At 35.5% G+C, this 22,453-nt stretch overlaps 3 protein-coding genes across 4 annotated transcripts; all 3 read right to left on the bottom strand.

The window, feature by feature from the left end:
* Positions 1-687: 687 nt before the first annotated feature.
* LOC111468629 (tetraspanin-8-like) lies at positions 688-3,148 on the bottom strand. Its single transcript, XM_023113908.1, has 3 exons — positions 2,629-3,148; positions 785-1,113; positions 688-738 (listed from the first exon to the last, which is right to left on the bottom strand). The coding sequence occupies exons 1-2, from the start codon at positions 3,133-3,135 to the stop codon at positions 808-810; spliced, it is 813 nt and encodes a 270-aa protein (XP_022969676.1). The 5' UTR covers positions 3,136-3,148; the 3' UTR covers positions 688-738; positions 785-807.
* A 4,332-nt stretch (positions 3,149-7,480) lies between these two features.
* Positions 7,481-12,287, bottom strand: LOC111468624 (cytochrome c oxidase subunit 6b-2-like). The gene is made up of 4 exons (XM_023113901.1): positions 12,170-12,287; positions 10,626-10,714; positions 10,424-10,505; positions 7,481-7,756 (listed from the first exon to the last, which is right to left on the bottom strand). The coding sequence occupies exons 1-4, from the start codon at positions 12,176-12,178 to the stop codon at positions 7,703-7,705; spliced, it is 234 nt and encodes a 77-aa protein (XP_022969669.1). The 5' UTR covers positions 12,179-12,287; the 3' UTR covers positions 7,481-7,702.
* A 390-nt stretch (positions 12,288-12,677) lies between these two features.
* On the bottom strand, positions 12,678-17,284 carry LOC111468620 (protein FLX-like 4). 2 transcript variants are annotated; one of them, XM_023113897.1, is made up of 4 exons: positions 17,129-17,284; positions 14,580-15,147; positions 13,215-13,354; positions 12,782-13,124 (listed from the first exon to the last, which is right to left on the bottom strand). In XM_023113897.1, exons 2-4 carry the CDS (start codon positions 15,113-15,115, stop codon positions 12,904-12,906), a joined length of 897 nt encoding a protein of 298 aa, XP_022969665.1. In that variant the 5' UTR covers positions 15,116-15,147; positions 17,129-17,284; the 3' UTR covers positions 12,782-12,903. The 2 variants fall into 2 exon arrangements, with proteins under 2 accessions (XP_022969666.1, XP_022969665.1); XM_023113898.1 differs by lacking the exon at positions 17,129-17,284 and having other exon boundaries at positions 12,678-13,124; positions 14,580-15,115.
* Positions 17,285-22,453: the final 5,169 nt, after the last annotated feature.

Genomic DNA, 22,453 nt, shown 5'->3' with positions numbered 1-22,453 from the left:
CCTAAAAAAAAAAAAAAAAAGTGACGGGACTAAACTGGTCCAACTGAATTGATTGATCCATTCGATCTAATTAAATAGGTCCAACCGAATTGCAAGCCACCCGACTGAATCAGGGTTGAATCACATTTTCAACCAACGACTGCTCCTCCCTCGTTTTCACATTTTCTAGCAACGACAATGATCTCCAGTACCACACACGTTACTTCTTGCAATATCGCTACCCATTGGTTATAATGGATCCACTGACGACGAACAAAAGTGATGAAAACAAAGTTAGGAAGAATTGAAACTATAAGAACCCAACTTTAGAAAACCACAACTGAAATCGAATTCGAGGGAGAACACATGCTTACATATGATCAATCACGACGATCGAATAACAAGAAACGGTCACAAACAATGCCCCAAATGGTGGGGAAAAAATGAAAAATCGTGCGATCTTTTGCAATTAACTTTGGTTACATTTTTCTACGATATCCACACGCCGAGCAAGGGTGGATAACTCTTTTCCATTTCTATCTCTGTCTCCTATTTCAATCTTCTATCTTTTCAAAAAATTTCGTATGATCCATACTCTCACCATGAATTTACATAGATTAAGTTTCCCACCATGAATTTGTATATACTTTTGCAAAAAAATATAGCAAAAATATAACATAACTTTTAACATATTTCTAAAATCTCAACACACTCAAACAGTCAAACAAAAAATCACTACCTGGAATAAAAACAATATACAAAAAGGGAAATTCAAAAGGGTAAACTAAACAATGAGAACGCTTATAGAACTATCGAGTTGACTAAAGATCACTTCCTTTGTCGATGATAGGCATTGTATTCTCTATTGTTTCGAAAAGCACAGCAACCGACCGAATAAACGATGATGAGGAAGACGAAGAATACGATGTTGACTAAGGCAACCTTCTTCCAATTTGTCTTAATATTATCGAGCAAGCCAGCCTTGCAGGCCAGGCAGTTGAAGCACAGAACGTCGGGCTCATTTCCCCATAATTTACAGTCAGGGTTGGGCGAGGTTGTAGAGTTGTTCTTGTCCCACACAATTGGGCTCACATACTTGAAATTGCAGTCGTTTGAAGGTTTACAGCAACCAGACTACACGTTAGAAGAAACAAAATTAGAAGGTGATGTATATAAACACTAACATCGATTATAAAGGTTAAATAGCCTTAATCATCGTAATAATCTTAAAAATAAGGTAACGTTGGATTATCAAATATACACAAATTTTAAAATGCATCACTAACATTAATTATAAACGTCAAATATTCGTAATCATCATAATAATCTTAAAAATAAGGTAAGGTTGGGTTGTAACCCTATTTTTCAGTTAGTAATAGCATAAACTCATCACTAGCTAATGTTCTCTTTAAGTTTTTCTGGGTTTTCCTTCTAACCTTCCTTATAGCATTTTTAAACGAGTCTGCTAAAAAGGAATTTTCATACTCTTATAAAGAATTTTTTGTTCTCTTCTATAACTAATGTGGTATCTCATAGTGTTGGTATGTTGGTCTAATAAAAAAATGTTAACACGCAAAGCGTTGGTCGAGCTGACCCATTAAAAAAATGTCAACCCGTAAATGATTGATCTAGCTGATTCATTAAAAAAAATGTTAATCCGTAAAGGGTTGGTCTAGCTGACCCATTAAAAAAATGTTAACATGCTATCATCTTAGAATAAAATTTACACATGAATTCCCACTTAAAGTTCCAAACAAAAAGTGAAATTCAAACCGATAAAGATCAACCATAGATATGATAAAATGTTTTCATAACAACACATATAAGCTATAGTTTCCTACTCTATTATAACATCTATTACACCTATAAAAAAAATGAAATCTCAGACTTTTAATAACATGGGTTGTCACGACATACGAAGAACGCAATAAAATGTTATTCATAACAACATATATAAGTTATACGTTCCTACTCTATTATAACATCATTTACAACTATAAAAGAAAATGAAGTCTCAGACTTTTAATAATATGGGCTGTCATGATATACGAAAGACGCTATAAAATGCTTTCATAGCAAAAGTTATAAGTTCCTACTCTATTATAACATACATTATAGCTATAAAAAAGCAAAGTCTCAGACTTTTAATAACATGGGCTATCACGACATACGAAAAACACTATAAAGTATTTTCATAGCAATATATATAAGCTATAGTTTTCTACTCTACTATAGCATCCATTATAGGTATAAAAAAACCGAAGTTTCAAACTTTTAGTAACATAGGTTGTCACGACATACGAAAAAAGACTATAAAATGTTTTCATAGTAACATATATAAGCTATAGTTTCCTACTTTATTATAGCATCCATTATAGATATAAAAAAAATCAAAGTCTAAGACTTTTAATAACATGGGTTGTCACGACATACGAAAAATACTATAAAACGTTTTCATAGCAGCATACCTACTCTATTATAGCATCCATTATAGCTATAAAAAAAACACTATAAAAAGTCTCAGACTTTTAATAACATAGGTTATCACGACTTACAGAAAAGAAAAAAAAAACGCTATAAAAACCCTTAACCCTAAACATTAACCAAATTCCCACTAGCTCAAAAACTCAAATTGAATAGCTTTGTTACCTGAATGGAAGACAATCTCTCCTTATAGAAGTGTTCATCATTATCCATAGAATACTTCTTAGAAAATCTGTTGCAAATCTTCCCATCAATCAAGCAGCTCTTAATTTTGCTCCAATTGTCCTTAGAACTCACCCTATTCTGCAGCCAATCAGAGTAATCCCCAAGCCTATACTCCTTATACCCCCGGTGCGACAAGGCCTCGCCGGCGCCCTTATTGGTCACCACAAAAGAAAAGATACTGAAAGCGAAGAGCACAACAATAAGAACAAACATGACCAAAAGGTATACCCATAGAAGCCAAGAGATTCTACACCACGCGCCGCAAACGCCGGCGAGTGATATGAACATCAGAAAAACGCCGATTATGATTATGGGTTTGTCTAAGTACTTGGCGCATTCGGTGGTTGCTTGTGTGCTCAGCCAAATGCCGACCAACAGAACTGGGATTGAGAGTAAGAAGGTGATGAAATTCAGGACTCCGACCAGGCTGTTGCTTATTCCAGGCATTGTCAAGGAGAGATGTTTCTGAGTGTTCAATGGACTGAATTTGAGCGAGTATATAATGACAGCTTCTCACGCGCTTCGGATTTTGGATACTCGCTGTGAATGAGTGCCACGTGTAAATAATTGTGATTTTTTTTCGGGGCTTTTAAGGAAGGTTTGACATTTGGGGGTGGCTGTTTTTTTTGGCTGGGTCAAATGTTCTCTCTCTCAACTTTAAGTTATTTAATTTAATTTAATTCTTAACTAATAAGCTTGATATTTTAAATGGTGAATTCTCGAAACCATTGATAAAGATATTTAGTACTAAATTATAGTTTATCGTATATATCATATTTGATATTTTATTATAGGCAAATATCTTCTTATCATTAATATCTTTCTATTTATTATTATTTTCATGTCCTTATCATTTATTTTATTATAAATAGAGAACTTTCCTACACAATTTGAATGGGTGGTTCTAGCAAATATGAGACGAGTTTTGTTAAGGATTATAGTTTGTATTCAATTTCAATTTCAATGACATATTTTATTCTTTTAGCCTACTTAGTTTATAAAATAAGAGAGGATGGTAATATCTATCGTATTAAAATTAACGCTATTCAATATATATGTTGGGTTAAAAATTTATTATTGGTAATGCAAAACCCGAGTTACGTATGGGGAGAAATTTAGTCGACCTAATTGTCATGAGCTTGCTACATCACACGGAGCAATTGTGAGGAGTACGTTAGGCGAAGCCCTTTCCTCCTTTGCCTGAATGAGAGAAATATATCATATTGATTGCTCAACGCTACACGACTTTGTAGGCCTTCCTTTTTTACGAGAGCTTCATGGGTATTTTTCCTGTAGTTATCAGGTGGTTCTTGTCAAATTCAATTGAGTGTTCAACATATGAATCTGCTACCGTGAAGCAAGGAGCTGAGACTAAATTCAATAATCTTCAAATGAATCGAGACTAAATTTATAATTTAATTTTTTTTAATTTCATAGATTTGTTAATAAAATGAAATGTAGAAATTTAGAATCGAATGTGCAAGTGACAACACGTGAGAGAGAGATTTTATGAATTTTGGCGCTCCTAACACACAAAAAAAAAGCTAGCTCGAAAAGGCACACATTATCCAGTAAGTAACCACATGTAACTTTAGGCAAGTAATGGGATCGCTAGAACGTGCTAGCATGCGAGAATTCCTTACTTTAGGTGGTTAGAACATACATGTTAAGGACTTCGGAGGGCAACTTTGGATGAGTATGTATAGTATGTATGTTATGATAAAATTACCGTTATGTCCTTAGGTTGAGATTTTCGATAAATATGTTTTATGCATTATGCTAAGCTAGAAAGAGAATATGCATGACGGAGTTGGTCAATATGGTTGAGTATGCCAGGCATGATGTAAGAAATTATCAAACTGCCCCTATGATGAGATTTATGATGACGGTTGTTTTATATGCTTCCTATTGTGTTAGAAAGGAGAATGAGCTATTGTGATTTGTGATTTGGGTGATTGATGGATGTTATCTCCCCATTGAGCTGAGCTTTTTTACTTATGTGTGTGCACGCTACAGTATGTGTTAGCTCCAAGTGTTCGACTGTGTGTTCTCTTTGTGTAGTTTGTTTATTTGCACAAAGCTAGGGCGTTAGAATTAGGTTGGCTAAATGATGATCTAGGTCAAGATGCCTCTAGTAGACTAAGCGCCTTAGAATCATTAGTGATAATCAAAGGGTCTAGACCCTAGTACTTCCAGACTAAGAAAGACTCGAAGAGTCATAACAGAGCAACCTAGAATCAGAAGCTCACATCAAGCCACCTAGCTACCCTAGGAATCCAATAAACCTCACCTAAGGTCCGATGAAGCCACAAAACTGGGTGAAAAATATATATGGGCTTGAATTCTCCTTAAGGATGGTTGTGAGCATGTCAAGATCACAATGCTCCACGGTTGAAAAAATACAACCATGACACAGCGCACGTGCCATTTGTCCCTCAGTCGCGACTCATCCCCAGCTTGCTCCAGCGTGCGGCTTCTGTTTTGGCTTTGCAGTTCTGGCTTGGCTAATCTAGCGTATTGGATTGGCTTTATATGCCCTAATTCAATGTCGTGGGTCCACATATGATTGAATCAGATTTTGAGAAATAGATTGGGGCCAGCTCTAGGATTATTTAAGTAACCAAGTAAGTAGCTTTACTATTGACTTGGTTGGACGAATTTTATGATGTATGATGTTGCATGCTTCGTGGCTCCTGCATGTATCATGATTATGATTGTTTGACATGTATTATGTTGTGTTGTGTTATGTTATGTCATGTTATGCTATGCTATGCTATGTCGTGTTATGTTGTGTTTTGTTACGCTATGTCATATCATGTTATGTTATGCTATGTCATGTTACACTATGTCATGTTATAAGCTATGCTATAATATGATTATGTCACATTGTCGAATTATATTTATGATATCAATGATATATGATGCATAAACCTTCATGCACTACGCCTTGTAAATTATGTCAAGTATAAAAGCTAATATTACGTATGCATGTCTCAGGCTCATTATGTCATGAATGAATGAAGATTTGATTTGCATTAAACTTACGTCATGATTTTAAGCTATGGGGACCTCATACATTTATGTATGTCACATGCATCAGGATAGCTCCCCGTTATGATTAGTACGTATCTTATGATATTTATGTTCACCATGATATTATGCGTATCCTTACCCTTTGTGGTGTCCACTAGAATGAGTGTGCGCTAGCCAAGCAAGCTAGGCCCAAAGGGTACGTACATGACTCCGACTAGTAGGTTCATGTACGCGTGCGTGGGTCAAGAAGTACTACACACCCAACCCTACCTTCACTGGAAAGTGGAGCTCAAGACCATGTCATGATGTTTATATTAAAGGATGGGTCCTATCATATTACATGTGATTGCATTTCCCGACTCCAATAATAGGGTTATTTACTAAGCATGACTCCAATAATCAGCTTATTTACTAAGCATTTCTTAAAAGTTTATATGAAATGATAGGTTCACCATATTGCATGTGATTGCATCTCCTTACCCCAACAGAGTTATTTATTGAGCCTTTCTTAAAAGTTTATATTAAAAGGTAGATCCCATATTACATGTGATTTGTGTTTCTTGACTCACACAACAAGGTTATTCATTAAGATTTCTTAAAATATTCAAACTGGGACCGAAGCTAAGACCGAACTTAGGGTACTTACATTCATGTTTTTCATGGTAACCCTTCGATTATATAAAGATATTGATTTATTTTTATAAATTTTATTTCCAATATATCATTTAAATGACTTTACGATAAATTTTCAAGTCCCTCCATAACATCGTTTATGAAATATTTTCATAGACTTATCCACACATATCAAACATGTCATGCATATAGTGACGTCTCTATTATATTAAAAAAATATAGCATTTGTGGGTTCAATGCGAAAATTGTTATGGATTAAATTATAAGAAATATTTTAAATCCAAAATGAATATTTGTGAACAATGTGGATACCATTTGAAAATGAGTAGTTCAGATAGAATCGAACTTTTGATTGATCCAGGTACTTGGGACCCTATGGATGAAGACATGGTCTCTTTGGATCCCATTGAATTTCATTCGGAGGAGGAACCTTATAAAGATCGTATTGATTCTTATCAAATAAAGACAGGATTAACTGAGGCTATTCAAACAGGCACAGGTAAATTAAACGATATTCCCATAGACTGTACCGACTTGATTTAAGGAAATAATTCTCAAATATACCAATTAGTCTTGTTTTAAATAAAGTCTCAAGTTTAGTTGGGGAAGGTGCAACAAACAAGGAAACTTTATTGAAACGTTACACTTCCTAATTTCAAATAGAAAATTTTGACTCCGTTTTAAATTCCAACCAACATAACTCCTAATGTAACAGCCCAAGCCCATAGTGGTTGGCTGTTACACCTAATTTCAAAGCAGGAATATCAAGACCAAATAAATTGATCGCAATTCACATTTGTTCAAATTCTACCAAAAGCCATTTTCTATAATAACAATTATTAATAGGTAAAGCAGCCATACAAGACCTGGTTATGCAAGCTAAGGATTTGGTCAACTAATTGATGCTGCCACAGTAAGATATGCAATGAATCCTCAACATCTTTTGGGCCTTCATTTGTCGCCCCATCTAACGAAACTCTGTCCAGTTTAGAGCGAATTCATGGTTGCTTTCACCTGTTCTCAACTAAAATCACAAGAACCATTTTCAGAAACCAACAATAAAATGGTGCAGAGTTAGATGGGATGAAGAACTTATTACACAGAAGCATGAAAACAGTTCACTCGGAACGAAAGTCAAATGATGGGAACAATGCATTGGACCAATTCACCCTTGTCCACAATCAACAATTGAGAGTTATAACTACTCAAGAAGACTTGAAAGAAAAATGCTATCCTTTATTATTTTTTGAGATGCGAGGAAAAATTATGGAACTCAGAAAGTTTCTTCATAGAACTTTGGAACAAACATAAATTCACAATCTGTGCTTTCCAGGTGATGAACATTCCTTCAAAGAGGGCCGGGGAATGTGCCGTTCTCTCTTTGATCATTCCACTTTTCGACCTGCAGAAAAGATGCGGTTATTCACATGCATGTAATGAATGGAAGAAACCCGTTTATTAGGTTTCATCCCATTTGAGCAGGACTACCCAATTAAGAATTACCAATAAGCTGTTCATAATCAATTTCTGTACCTTTCTGAATTGATTTATACTATTTAGAGTATTAGCAAGGTAATAAAATGCTAAAACGAGAAGGATTTATTGTATAAACAACAATAATAATTATAATAATTATAATAGCAATAATAATAACTGTATTTGTATGATCTAAAAAGAACTACAGATGATATTCCCATTTCTTATACATGGCTGCTGGACTCCATAAGTCCTATAGGGTGCAGATATGCATGAGAATGGTGTCACGGTCATGCTCGTCCAGTAAGTGTTGTCAGTGGCCGCATGCCCATGCCAAACTCTTTAACTTTTATATTTTTTATTTGTATGACTATTCGGCGAAATATGTCTAGGTTTGTTAGACCTAAATCACCCCAAAATCTAAAGGGGGGTAACTAATTGTCAACTCCTCCCCCTGATTTTGTATGATTGTTGGCAAAATCACGCCTAGGTTCGCCAACCTGAATCGCCTCAAAATGTACTATAGGAGGATGCGACTAATTGTCAAATTCTTCCTACCCAAAAAAGTTATATGCTTACTTAAGCCGTTGTGTTGCCTTTTACTTGTATGCCATATAACATTGCTTTCAATTTCTCTCAATCTTACATTTGAACTCTCTTTCAAAATCTCTCTGCCCCGTTTTCTAAAACTTTCATCTCAAATCAGAGCTAGAGGCTTAAGCATACGTTGTCTGGCTGTAAGCAACGCAAATACAAGTTGGCTTGACTCACTTGCTGCTGAGAAGTGAGTGCAGCACAATCGCAAAGTCCGCTGCCAAGAAAAGTGCAATTGTGATACGTGGCACCTATAACAAAAAGTATAACCCCCTCTACGAAAGTTTGGATGGTTCCTAAATATCTAAATATCTAATCTATCTATTTATATATATATATATTCCTTTTTTTTTTTTTTTGGTCCCTAGACTTCTAAAATTTCAATTTTAATCATTCAACTTCCACTAAAATTTATATGTTAGTACATAACCTGATAGAAACCTAAGAACTGAAATGATATTGAAAGATAAAAGAACTAGAATTAACTCCCAAAATAATTCAAGATATTTGGACCATCCCCTCTTTGAGCTCACCCACTCAAGCCCAAACCAACTAAACTATTGCCTAACTACATCTCCTTTCACTCTCTCTATTTATAACCAGGTTCGATGCTGATGTCTAATACACTCTTAATAGCCTACTAATATTTCTAACTTCTACCCTAATGACATTTCTATCAACCACCAATTTTCCTTTCACTCCCATACTGTTTTTAAGAAATTACAGTTCACCCAAGCAAAAGATTTCCACATAAATTCCCATTTTTCCACGTCTTGCAAATCATGACATTTCATTATGTTTTCCTTGGGTATTTATCTCTTTCTGCAACCACAACATGGATATGTCCATAATTTCTACATAAACTTTACGGCTCATCAGACACTCAACAATATGATATAGTCGTCCAACCATTCAAGATTGTAACAACCCAAGCTCACCGCTAGCAAATATCGTCCTCTTTGGACTTTACCTTTCAGGTTTCCCCTCAAGGTTTTTAAAACGCGTCTGCTAGATGTTTCCACACCCTCATAAAGAATGCTCCGTTCTCCTCCCCAACCGATGTGGGATCTTACAATCCACCTCCATTTGGGACCTAGCGTCCTCGCTGACACTCGTTCATCTCTCCAATCGACGTGGGATCTCACAAAGATTTTCAACTCGCCCAGCAGAAAATCAAATTTATGTCTTCCCACTTCCTCTGGGGAAAACTTCCTTTAAAGTCCAACTTGAAATCCAATCTGAATTTCTTACTTTAGATCCTACAAGCACACACGGAAGATGTAAACATTTTCCTATATTGATAATACTGATCAACCATCTAGAACCTATGTTACATAAGAAACTACACGTGAGTGCAGAAGAGGAAATGTCACCTAGAGAGAGCTCCATTTTCTTTTTCACAAGGGAGCTTCTTAGGAGTGCTCTTGTTCATAAAGGTTTAAATAATATTTTGTTAGTCCCTGCATTTAATATTCTCCCAATTTCAAGACTAATAGTTAATACCCAAGACTCATTAATAGTTAATAAAGTTTATGCCTCATACGTGAGGAAAAATATCAATCCTAACTTCGCAATTGGTTAATAATATAACATTTCAAACATTATTAAAAGAATATGAGAGATCTAGAGCTCAAAGATAGATCATAAATGTACTGTAGATTATAGAATTAAAAATCATATGCATGTAAAAGATAAACGAATTTCAAAGCGAAAATAACTTCAGTAGCTGATTATATTATAAACATTTTAATCTGATGCCACAGGACGCAAAGAAATCAAAAGAAGACTTCCCCTGGATCAGAGAATATTTTCTGATTGGAACATAGAATCTAATCTAGCGCGTAACAAACTTGAGCAATGCTAACATTGAAAAAAGGAAAAAACGAGTTCTTATGGCCATGCACATAAATGTTAGCAGAACATCATCAATTTGAGAAGGAAAAATAGGATCAGACAATTATAATTACTTTAAGAACACCAAATGCAACAAAGAACTCACCCATTCACCAGGGCAAAGGGCACGATAATACTTTGCAAATCTCTCACATTCACCAGACTCCTCACCCTTTGCTGTCAGGCACCTGTAGAAAGTTTTGCACATTTAAGGGGAAACTAAAGATCAGAACAGAGAAGGCTATAGAGTTGTAGACCGTTTCATTTTTCCATTTTAACTCTCATCCCAAGCTGTAAGAAAAATGCACCTGTGGAACTCAATGTAACGAGTGAAACAGTGCCTGGTTTGATTTGTAGTAGGGAATCGGAAGTCAGCAGGTGCTGTTTTCAGCTCAATCTGGAATGACAAACAAGAAGCATAGAACTAATAAAAATATGGAATAGACGTTGAAGAGCATCATCTTCTTGAAGGATTACCGCTTGCCTTATAAATACTCAAAAGATCTGTTTGCCAGTGCGACAGAATGATACACATCATTAAAGTTTAATCCAATCAGATATGAGTAGTTTGTAATCATTTTCCTCATAAAATCTTTCCAATATTGCAACATTTTACTAATTATCTTGTGTCATACACCTCAACTCTGGCATACAACAAGATGCAAACTAACATCCCTAGGTTACTATCTTCAATTATTGACAACAGCAAGAAATATTATCTACAATATGTACCCAATGTCAGTTTTTTTTTTTTACTATAAACATTTGTTTCATGCATAAAATTGTGCTAAATTGACACAGTTTGATGTGATTCTGATCTTTCATCTATTATTGCTTATTGGGATTTCTGTTTACTATCCTTCTCAAATGTGAATGGAGATGATGTTTCATCCTTCCCATGTCTTATCTTCTACTATTCTAATAAAAATATATTTCTGAAAGCATCAATTCTATATCCCATGGTGTGAAGTTTACTTTGGAAAGGGTCAAAGAATCTGTATTTGACACGATATACAGTGTTGAATCTCCTCTTCTCACATTTTTTTTTTTTCCACAATATGTCAATAATCTTCAATCAAAAACATTTAAGTAGAATCCTTATGTTCTCGGAATATGTCAGTATTCATGATGTGAATCTTAATTTTGGTAATGATGGGAAAAATTCAAAAAAGGGGATTTCTAGTCTTTTCGTTGTAAACAAGAAAATTCCTTCTCAAACTTCAATTCACAACTTTATCAGCGACATTCAACAGAAAAAACATTCCTCTCTTCTGTTCTCCTGCTGTTTCATTCATTTCATAACCAATGTTTGTCATTCAAATTAAAATAGTCATTATTTTCCTTACATTTTTGCAGCTTCCAGCATCTTATTATGCCCAAAATTAACCTAAGGTAACAGATCGAAGGTTAAGACTCCGATCAATACATCCAACAAGCGTTGAAGAACTCCTGGCTCGTCGCACGCGGAACACAATCCCTCATCTAAATTCTAAAGAAATTCCAATCCTACAATTACGTTGGAAATTGTGAACGGTGAAGCTGGTTTGTAGAATCCTACAACTACATTGAAAAAAGAAATAAAGCAGAAATACTATTCCTCTAAACTTAATCCAGATCATGCGTATAATCCAAACCGAAAAAATAGTTAAACAAAAAAAAACAGAGAACAAAACAAGCATTACAGAAACATACTCCTTATACAGAAAACGATTATTGCACCCAAATCGAGGCCGTTAATGATTGGAAAAAGGAAATGATAAATACAGAATATGAAATGAAAAAAGAAAAAATTGATTCACTGCCATAGATTTTTCTTGAAACTAAACACACAAGAGAGCAAAACGAAGCTTACCTCGGCCATGACTGATCAGATTCAAGCTCCAAGAAATAGAGATCAAACGGAGGACTCTGTAATAACGTGGACGAAGACGCAGTTAAAGTTGAACCAACAAAGAGTGCTCGTTGTGTACAGTAAGAAATCATATAAGAACTCGCAGAAGGGCCAAATCTATATGGGCCTTTGTTGGGCCATCCAAATTCAGCCCATTAGTTTACTATTATTAAATGCTAAATTAATAAAATAGTTTTTTTTTAATATCTCTAAATTTTTAAAAAATATTCTTAAAATCTTAAATTATTTAAAAAATTATTCTTTTAACTTCAAAAAGATTTTAAAATATTCTTAAAGTTTCATTAATACTTTAAAAATAAAATTAAAATTTTAGTACGACCATTTTTGTTCAAAGAGTGTTGTATTGATCTTGTTACTTTGGTACATAATTCAATCTTACACAAACTCATTGCCCACAACACTTGGTTCAACGTCCTCGTGTGCGAGACATAGTGCAGAAGTTGAACTCTTTAATATAAACCGTAATATTACTTGTTAAATAGAAACCGAACGAGTAAGAACCGAACCTTGACAAAAATTACATCAAGGCTTGCCATGCATTCTTCATGTATTTGCATAATACTGAACATGTTACAGGGACAAACTTTGAACTAAACATCTCAACTATACTTTCAACAAACAAAATATTGGAGTTAATCATAACAAAGAAGTAGAAATCATGGCTTCTCACACACTTATCTCCGAGCAATGCTGTCGATAGGGGCAGCCACACCCGCAACCGTTCCAGTGCTGACCGGGCCATTGTCAACGGGGTGAGGGATTTGACTGTCTCCTGATGCCACAGAAGCCATTGCAACGTACGGCCTTCCGTACATATCAACATAGCCATTGGCACCGGTACGAGGTGGGTACATAGGATCCAAATTCACGTACGCACCACTGTATGCACTTGGTGCTACAGAAGCAGGATAGTTTCATTGCAAGTGACATAAGATCCAAAGATGGAAAAACAATGATGTGTATGCATGTGTGAAAAGAAATGTACCATAAGCCCTTTTCTCCACATTCAAAATCTCGGCTCGCAGCCTCTCTACTTCCCTTGCCAGGGCAATCAGATTCATTTCTGTTGCTTTCATTTGCTCTACTTGTTCTACGTTCATACCTTTTTCGTGCTCGAACGTGACTCTGCATACCGAATCGATAAATATAAAAAGGAATCGACGATGTGAAGTTAAAACAAATGTCAGGACTCAGATATTTATAATGCATTTCAAGAAAGAGAGAAGTAATGTTGCCACGGTTCACATTGCACCGTTATGCTGTCAACCGACAAGTGACAATAATAACCTAGTATGTCCGAAAGAACACAGCAGATAATCTCGACTCTTACGTAGCATTACCAAGAGACTTACTCTATCTATCTAATCCCAACTATCGTTTATAAAGCAAGGCATATTTAGGGTAGGATTTTCTAAGTTTGTAGCAAAAAAAAATTGAATTGATTACCATAGCAATGGGGTCCATTTTTAAAGACTATAATGATAAGAGGGTTATCTAGCTAGCATGAATGAAGGTTAGGCATAATGGAGAGAAAGAGAGCATTGCCATAAGCCTTAATACTTGACCCTCGCCGATGAACTACAAGACGACCCAAGTATTTCAAGTCGTCTCTTGACCACTTACACTCAAACCTAAGCCATCGACATTTGAATTAAAATTAGAGAATTTAGAGATGGACGTTTTCATTCATTCACAAGCCTAAGCCAATGAGCTTATTAATCCGAGGTTATATAAAAGTTGATATGGTCCAATATTTACAATCTCGAGCCCCTCCTGTATGAGGAACAGAAATGACCAAAATGGATAATGGTGGGAAGGAGGAAGGCTGAAACTCACAACGAGGTCGATAGAGATGATTGGAAAAGTATGGGTGTCAAATTACCCTATATACGAATGAAATGATAGGAGGGGTGGGGTTGTTTCAAGGTTCAAAAGGGGTGACAGGAGAAGGTACTGCCTGGGCCAAGGAACACTGTTCTTGGCCTTTTGTCATTCATATAGCTGGAGAACCGGAGACAAATGGCAAAAAAAGGTTTCAAGCATAAATCGATCATGGAAAGAAGTAAATGATCGGTGCATAATTGTGATGTCCCACATTGGTTGGGTTCCCAACCCACCATTTAAAAGGATGTGGAAACCTTCCCCTAGCAGACGCGTTTTAAAGCCTTGATGAGGGGAAGCCCGAAAGGAAAAGCCCAAAGAGGACAACATCTGCTAGCGATGGATCTGGGCCGTTACAATAATCTATTTCGCCTCATAATTCTAAGTTTCAGCTACATAGTTCTATAATAAATGATGAAATTCAGAAACATTGTACAAGAAAAGCAGCAAAAGTCGAACGAAAACTTACCTTAACCTTTGGTGTTCTTTCCTCAAATCCTCGAGCTCAGCATGTAAATTGGGAAGATTATTAACATCAGACCCTGTTTTATGCAACTCTTGAGTTTCTTGTTGAATTTGGAAGGCCAATTCTTGTTTGTCTTTGACCAAGGCTTGAACCTCCTTGTGTGCCTGTTGCAAGTCCTTCTTCAGCCCCTCTCCAGCTTCAATATTTGCTTCCATTTTCACAATTTTATCCAACAGTACTCTCATCTGAATATCGCTTTCTGTCTGAATACTTCGGATATGTGCCCGTGCATTTTGTATTTCCTTCTCAGCAGCCACAAGCTCTTGCCTCAACGTGACATGAGCGGCTGCCAACTTACGATTTTCCCTTGCAAGTTTTTCTATGTCGGATGTCTGAACATCTAATTTATCCTCTAATAATTCAAGAGACTTATGACCCACAGCAGAATCCGATCCAGGAAACTGACCATGCCGCCTCAACCCTGTAGTCTTAACAGGACGTCCATTGTATAGCGGTTGAAGTGTTCCTCTTGTGGACATTTATGATTTTCGTCCGACGCCCTTGTCAAACGCTGCAGACTCAAAAGAATATACACACTTTTATATACAGCTAGATGCTTGAACTAACAAAACATACAAAAAAAACAGAATGCGAACTTATGGACAAATTTATAAATAAATCAAATATGATTGCTATGACAAGAAACTTGTTTCTTAAATTCATGTGTAAAGACAAATAAACAAATCCTAGTCCAACCAGACAAAGGAATAGTCCAAATTCCAAACGCACGATGGAGCCGAAAAAATATTAAAAAGAATATTTATGGCCAAAAAAGAAGAAAAAAAAAATCTTGACTTAGCAGCTCAAAAAGAGACATTACAGATTCAAACCTCAAACAATTTCTCAATACCCCTAAACACCTTTAGAATTCAAGGACACAATTGTACAACCTGTTCGAGATCTTGTTCAAGTAACGTTATAATACCCTTGAACGCCCTTAGAAACTCCTTTACCTTTACTTGACATTCCAAGGGACTGCCAAGAATCCTGATTTCTAAATAAACTTTCGTTGTTCTGAAAGAGAGTTAAAATAACTTCTTCCAAAAGATTCACTCTAGCTCATGGCCACCTCAAGTAACTAGATCCAACGATCGTCCTAAAAACGAACAACTCAGACAAAACATGATCAAAATTCTCAGAAGACTATATATAGAGAATGCACCCTTACTAAGGTCAACTCATCTAACTCCCTTTCAATGAAGGGATCTTTTGAGATAGAAATTAAAAGACAGACTACACACAGGAAAAGTAGAGTAAGGAAATAATGGGAGAAGATCCTTTTTCGCAATAGCGAGAGTAAAGGTGAGGTTAAAACGAATGAAGAGAACTACTACCAATCGAACCATCCACTTAAAAAACATATCAAAGAGCATTTTCCAATCAACAGTTCAAAACTACAAGCTATATTAGTATGCCACGGAGCATCATTTTCGGAGGAGAAATATCTCAACCATTGGGTTAAGAGACCCAAATTTTAAGAAGCAAAACTCTCAATATACAGATACCATCCTCCTCACAAATTTTAGAGAACAACTCCCACTTAACCAATTGAGAAGAAAGAACTCCCATCTTCCCCCTACACCGTTCACAAAAAGTCGCTCGAGCTCTAACAATGACAAATATAAAAAAAAAAACAAAAGAGGAATGCCACTGAAAATGAATTAGATATGTATTGCTTTCATCCAAAACAGGTTGAATACCTTTTTTTTCAATGAAATGGAAATATCTTACCTAAAACAATAAAGCCTGCTTACTCATATCCAAATAATGACTGCTTCAACTGAGAAACCACATAATATCCAAATGCATGTCAACCAGAAAAACTAATACCAATATGCTCAGGCGATCAGATAAACCTCTTAACGATATATATGTAAGTAATTCTTTCGATACCCTTAGTCGCACCTTGACTATCACATTACAAAACAGTCTAACTCTACAATATTTATTTTGTTAGGAATCACGACCCTCCACGATGGTATGATATTGTCCACTTTGAGCATAAGCTCTCATGAGTTTGTTTCGGGCTTCCCCAAAATGCCTCATACCAATGGAGATGTATTCCTTACTTATAAATCCATGATCATTCCCTAAATTAACCAATGTGGGACTCCCTCCCAACAACCCTCGAAATATTTTTAGCTTCTTACATAACCACCATGATCCTCCAAAACCCCCTTTACTTTTTTCACTTGCCCAAATTACCATAATGTAAACTTATACTCGATATCAAAATCAAAATAACATGAACAAAGAAACTAGCAAGCCCTAAAACAATCGATTGTGCTACCAGTCTACCACAACCAGAGGCTCTGGAGAAGTCGATAAGCTGTAAAATCGAGACCAACAACATGGGACGCGAGAAAAAAGCAACCCGATATCATAAAACTACAAATCCCGATACAAAGCAGTTATCGCCGGCAAATTAAGAACCATGGATGATCAAATACGCAAAAAAGAAACTCAAAAGAACAAGAAAATTTGAGACGAACCAGTTAATCTTCTTGGCCTGAAATTGCAAACTGAGACGATGGAAGAGCCACAAAAAGCAGAAAGATGATATCCACCGGGAGGAAGATGAACAGAGGAAATTGGGAAGATATCACTTACTGTTAGGGCTTTTTTTATTCATCAATTTGGTTTCATTCATGTTCATTGTTCAGTTAAATTTGGTCATAAATATTTGTATCCAATTTGACAATAATGCTAATTTATTTTTCATTAGTTTTCCATTATATTTATAATATTTGTTTGAAATCTATCCTCTCAATTTGAAAAAATTTTAAACTTTAATGGTTGAAATTGAGGATGGACCAAGTCCAAGATCAATTGGGGTTAATACTTCCCTCTGGATTGCACTCGCACACAGTATGATGAGCACGGTGATCATGGAGAGCATGACACTAGGAATTCTATTGACCTCCGACATTGCTACATACAACTAGTTTGACCAGAGAGGATCCAAGGGGTGTGCGATTTGTCTGGGGATCCACACTCGCATGTGTGAATCGTGTATAAGGAAATACTACATATCTATAGTAGTTCGTACTGGAGGTCACTCCTAGTATGAGATGAGATAGACATAGGTTCCTAGAGCATGATTGCATATGATTGCATTTAGCATGACCCCATAGTGGAGTCACTTACTGAGTATTCTTCGAAATACTCAGGTTGTGTCGTATTATCTTTCAGGTTAAGGCAAGACACCCATGTACGGATGACGGCGACATCTTGAGTAGAGACTCTGGCACGTGCATAGGATAGAGGCATATTTAACTTCCTAGTCTTAGATTAGAATAGGTTGTCTTACATTTCATCATTTTAAAATATTTTATTTTGAATTTCCAATATTTCTTTTGAAACACATAAGACTGATAGTGTTTTCTAGAGTTAGATGACGTTTTAAATGTTTTCAACATTTATATTGAAGATGTCGTTTCCTTTAAAGAGTTAGATTCTGTATTTTAGCAGAGCATGAAACATTAGTAGCGATCCTGAGTAAGTAGAAATTTAGAGTCGCTACATATGGTATGTGAAGTTGTGTTATGTTATGGAAAGTGTTATATCATGTTATACATTATATGATAAGATGACATGAAATGATTAAGTTAGGTATGAAATGAGCGAAGGCATAACTTGCATTATAAATACATTTCATGATTTTAAGGTATGGGGACCTTATATAACTTGTATGTTCACATGCATCAGGATACTTTCTTGTTATGACGAGTACGGATGCGTACATTACGATATCTATATACGTTATGATATTATGTGGATTCCTTCCCGCTTGGTGGGTCCATGTGCGCATATGTGGGCTGTGTGCAGAGAACTACTGCACGTCCAATTTTTGCCCTAACTGGAAAGCAAAGTTCAAGGCCATGAAATATTTTTATGAAATGATAGATCTCACTATGATTACTTGTGTATGCATTTTTCGACCCCAACAGCAGAGTTACTTACTGAGTATTTCTTAAAATAATCAAGTCACTTGACACTCTTATTTTTTAGGTAAAGGTAAGACACCCCTTGTATAGATGACAACGTTGTCGTGGAGACCATGGGACTGAAGTTAGGATTATTGCATTTATGTTAAATTTGTAGATCACGACACGTTCATGACATTGTTTACAAAATATTTTAAGTGAGTTTTTTTCGTGCATATTAGACATGTCATACATGCCTTAGCGACCTTGTTTCTAATAGAAAAAAAAATTATTTGTTATTATTATATATATTTATTTAGTTTTATATGTAAAAAGCAGAATCCTCGTCCCTAGTCCCATTTATTTAACGGAAAAAAAAAAAAGTTCTCTTCACTCCCTCCCTCATTCCCGGTTTAAATGAAGATTCTCCACCCCATTTGGAGCGGGTCCCTATGAGGCCCGGCTTCGTGCAGTAAATGGAAATCTCTACTCTCACTTGACTGTAGAAAGACTTAATTTCTAGTTTGATTATAAATAAATTATTCATTAGAGATAATTTGTTTGACGAAGTCAATATCTATAATTAATCCCAAACCTCTATGTCAAAATGTTTCCACAGCCTTATAAATCCTCAAGGCTTTAGAACGCGCACCCTTATAAATTCTGATAGGGGAAGGTTTCCACACCCTTATAGAGTCCTTTTTGGGCTTTCTTTCCCTTTCGGGCTTCCCGGCTTTCTTTCCCTTTCGGGCTTCCCCTCAAGGCTTTAGAACGCATCTGATAGGGAAAGGTTTCCAATCATACAATATGCTTAATTTAGAGTTATTGTATTTCATTAATGGTTAATTATGGCCCTTTAATGGTTTCATTTTGAGGCTATATAAAGACATGTATGTTGTATTTGTAAGAGACTTGGAAAATGTATGCTGTTTCATTTTGGGTGGATTGCAATTAAGAGACTTGCTTGTGGAGTGATTCGAACCTCAAGCACCAAGTGTTCTTGCCTTGAGATATTTGATCAACAAACCTCAAGCACCAAGTGTTCTTGCCTTGAGATATTTGATCAACAAGAATTATTCAAGCTAAACATGATCGATCTTGCTTGTGGAGTGATTTGAATCTCAAGCAATGTTCTTGCCTTGAGATATTCGATCAATAATTCGATCAATATCTTACTTTGTAATTCCTTATCTTATCACCCTTAAGAATTCTGATAGGGGAAGGTTTCCACATCCTTTCTCCACCCCAACCAATGTATCTTATTCCCCTTGTAGTGGTTCCTTATCTTATCACCCTTATAAGGGTGAATCCACACCCTTTCTCCACCCCCACACCCTTATAAATACCCCAATCAATGTGGGACATCACAATCCACCCCCACACCCTTATAAATACCCCAACCAATATGGGATATCACAATCCACCCCCTTCAGGGCCCAACGTTCTTACTGGCACACCGCCTCGTGTCTACCCCCCTTCGGGGAACAGCAAGAAGGCCTGCACATCATCCGATGACTGGCTCTGATACCATTTGTAACAACCTAGATCCACCGCTAACAAATATTGTCCTCTTTGGACTTTCCCTTTCGGGCTTTCCCTCAAGGCTTTAGAATGCGTCTATTAGGGAAAGGTTTCCACACCCTTATAAATGATGATTTGTTCTCCTCCCAACCAATATGGGACATCACAACCATAGAAGGCCATAAATGAAGCAAACTCCAAAAGGATGTAAAATTTAAATAAACATCACTTACATACATGTCTCCACTAGCAAGTTACAAGTTACAATGCATATATAATCCCCCTACACAAACGGCCTTTTTACTAGAACAGTGAGGGTAACAACTATCTCGAGAAGGAGAAAAGGAAGAAAGGAAATAGAAGGCTTTGTAGCCTCATGAATAGGTGTAGTTTCATTCTGATACTAATCACCGACAACACGCTTGGGCACCATGTGCTTCCACTCATCAGTGTTATCGCTTTAATCATGCATGCATTTCGAGTTTAGTTCAATGTGTTTGTCTAGGTTAAACATGGTTAACCATACAGACAAATTTCTCCCCAAATGCCTCAAATTTAGGGGTATGAATAAATATTTGATATAACTAAAAAGTGAAGTCTTTTAAAATGAAATGGTTCAGTAAGAAATAAAATAACTTTAATTTGGTCCTCTGATCGGAGGAAGTAGTATATTCAATAGTTTAAGTTCATCCTCTTGTTCTTCCATAATATTGCAGCATTACTCGAGTCGTGCTCTTATAAGTGGATAATATCATACTAATATGAGGGTTTGTTGTTCTTATAAATGGTACTAGAGTCGTGCTCTTATCTTGACTTAGTCATGCCAACAGAATCTTCAATGTCGAAAAAATAAATTATAATCCTCGAAGATGTGAGACGGATAAATTTCATATTAATGTGAAGGTTCATTGCTCCTATCACGCCTCACATGTCGTGCATGGGCAGAGTTTCCTCAAGCTAAAGATGAACGTCAAACTTCATATCACTCGACCCAGCCATTTCTTCTGTGCAACTTCTTGAAGAAGTCCATGAGCTAACGAAACTCCTTTAACTATGGTCATGTCCATCAAAGAAGTTTGGATAAAAACTATGGTTAAAGTAAGTAGGGATAAAATACAACAAAAACGTCCAAATCTCTATTAACCCAGTAACCCAGGTTGGTGGTTCTTAGTTTGTTCTTAAATCTTATGACATTTAGTTTGCTTGTTCGTTTTGTGTCTTATTCTTACATAGGAGTTCGTTCCCAAGTATAGATTCTTCCTAGGCTACACCCTAGGTTCACTAAGAGAAAGCTAATTGTCAAACCCTTCTAATAGTCCCACTGAGTACAAGTATAAAAATCATAACCAGTTCTAAAATGATTATTCGAACGGTTGACAGTCAAGTCGAGCTCACGATCAGAGGCTAGTAGGCAAACCCCTAATTGTCCCCATATAACCCCATTAACATCACACGCATGAACAAATCATCAATAGGGACCTAGAATAGCATTCTATACCGGGATACCTAATCATGCTTTCAATTTCGTTCAATTTGAAGTTAAAATAATTCATTGCTTAAAATTTAGGAGTTAGGTTCGATTGAGTTGAAAAAATCTTTTAGAATGACTCAAAATTTCAGGTTCGTTGCATTGGTGACCCAAGTAATTCGAAGAGCTCATAACCCAACCCTCTATACTATTTATCACATATCACTAACTTCCAGTACAAACGTTGTTGACTTATTTAGAATCGGTAGAGTTGACCTAACAAAAAAAAATGTCAACTACCCAATGGAATAAAAATAAAAAGTACATGAGCATGTTCCCATGATGTGCAGCTGCCAGCCATTCTATCTATAAATGGCGAATATGTATACAAAATATATATAAATATATATATAAATAAATAAACATAAATATATTATTTAGAAATTTAAAATCTTATTATTTATAAAAATAATTCAACTTTACAAAACATTTATAAGGCTACAAATAAATATGGAAATTCACAAATATGATATTAATATTTTTCCCAAATATGAATATTTTACCTTTTATTTTCTCTTTTAATTAAAAAAAATAGAATTTAATTATTTTATTTTTAAAAGTTAAAATTTTGTCAAATAGTTAAATATATATATATATATTTTATAAAAATCTCCCCGTCTATTTACCGAGTGTTTTATCAAACTATAAAAATTTTAATCTTTTAGAGACTAAATTTTAAATTTAACGTAAAATTTTTAAAATTTTATTTTAATATTTTTAAAAATTAGTTTTCAATTTAAACCCGATTCAAATTATGAGCATGAAGCATAGTTGTAGTTGCAAACTAAATATTGGTAATATATAAATTGGTTAGATTTTTTTTTTTTTTTTTTTTTTTGAAA

Source organism: Cucurbita maxima, unplaced genomic scaffold (genome assembly GCF_002738345.1).
Source record: "Cucurbita maxima cultivar Rimu unplaced genomic scaffold, Cmax_1.0 Cma_Scf00037, whole genome shotgun sequence".
In the NCBI taxonomy this organism is placed as follows: Eukaryota; Viridiplantae; Streptophyta; class Magnoliopsida; order Cucurbitales; family Cucurbitaceae; genus Cucurbita; species Cucurbita maxima.
Note: the sequence above shows the minus strand (reverse complement) of the source record. Positions and strands in the feature narration are given on the sequence as shown.

Coding starts and splice junctions, on each gene's coding strand:
- LOC111468629 (XM_023113908.1), bottom strand. CDS start 3,135: ATGCCTGGAATAAGCAACAGCCTGGTCGGAGTCCTGAATTTCATCACC. Junction 1,114..2,628: donor AGAGATTGTCTTCCATTCAG/GTAACAAAGCTA, acceptor TCTAACGTGTAG/TCTGGTTGCTGTAAACCTTC.
- LOC111468620 (XM_023113897.1), bottom strand. CDS start 15,115: ATGTCCACAAGAGGAACACTTCAACCGCTATACAATGGACGTCCTGTT. Junction 13,355..14,579: donor AAAGAACACCAAAGGTTAAG/GTAAGTTTTCGT, acceptor TTCGGTATGCAG/AGTCACGTTCGAGCACGAAA. Junction 13,125..13,214: donor TGTGGAGAAAAGGGCTTATG/GTACATTTCTTT, acceptor CTGCTTCTGTAG/CACCAAGTGCATACAGTGGT.
- LOC111468624 (XM_023113901.1), bottom strand. Junction 10,506..10,625: donor CGTTACATTGAGTTCCACAG/GTGCATTTTTCT, acceptor AACTTTCTACAG/GTGCCTGACAGCAAAGGGTG. Junction 7,757..10,423: donor CCCTTTGCCCTGGTGAATGG/GTGAGTTCTTTG, acceptor TCTTTTCTGCAG/GTCGAAAAGTGGAATGATCA.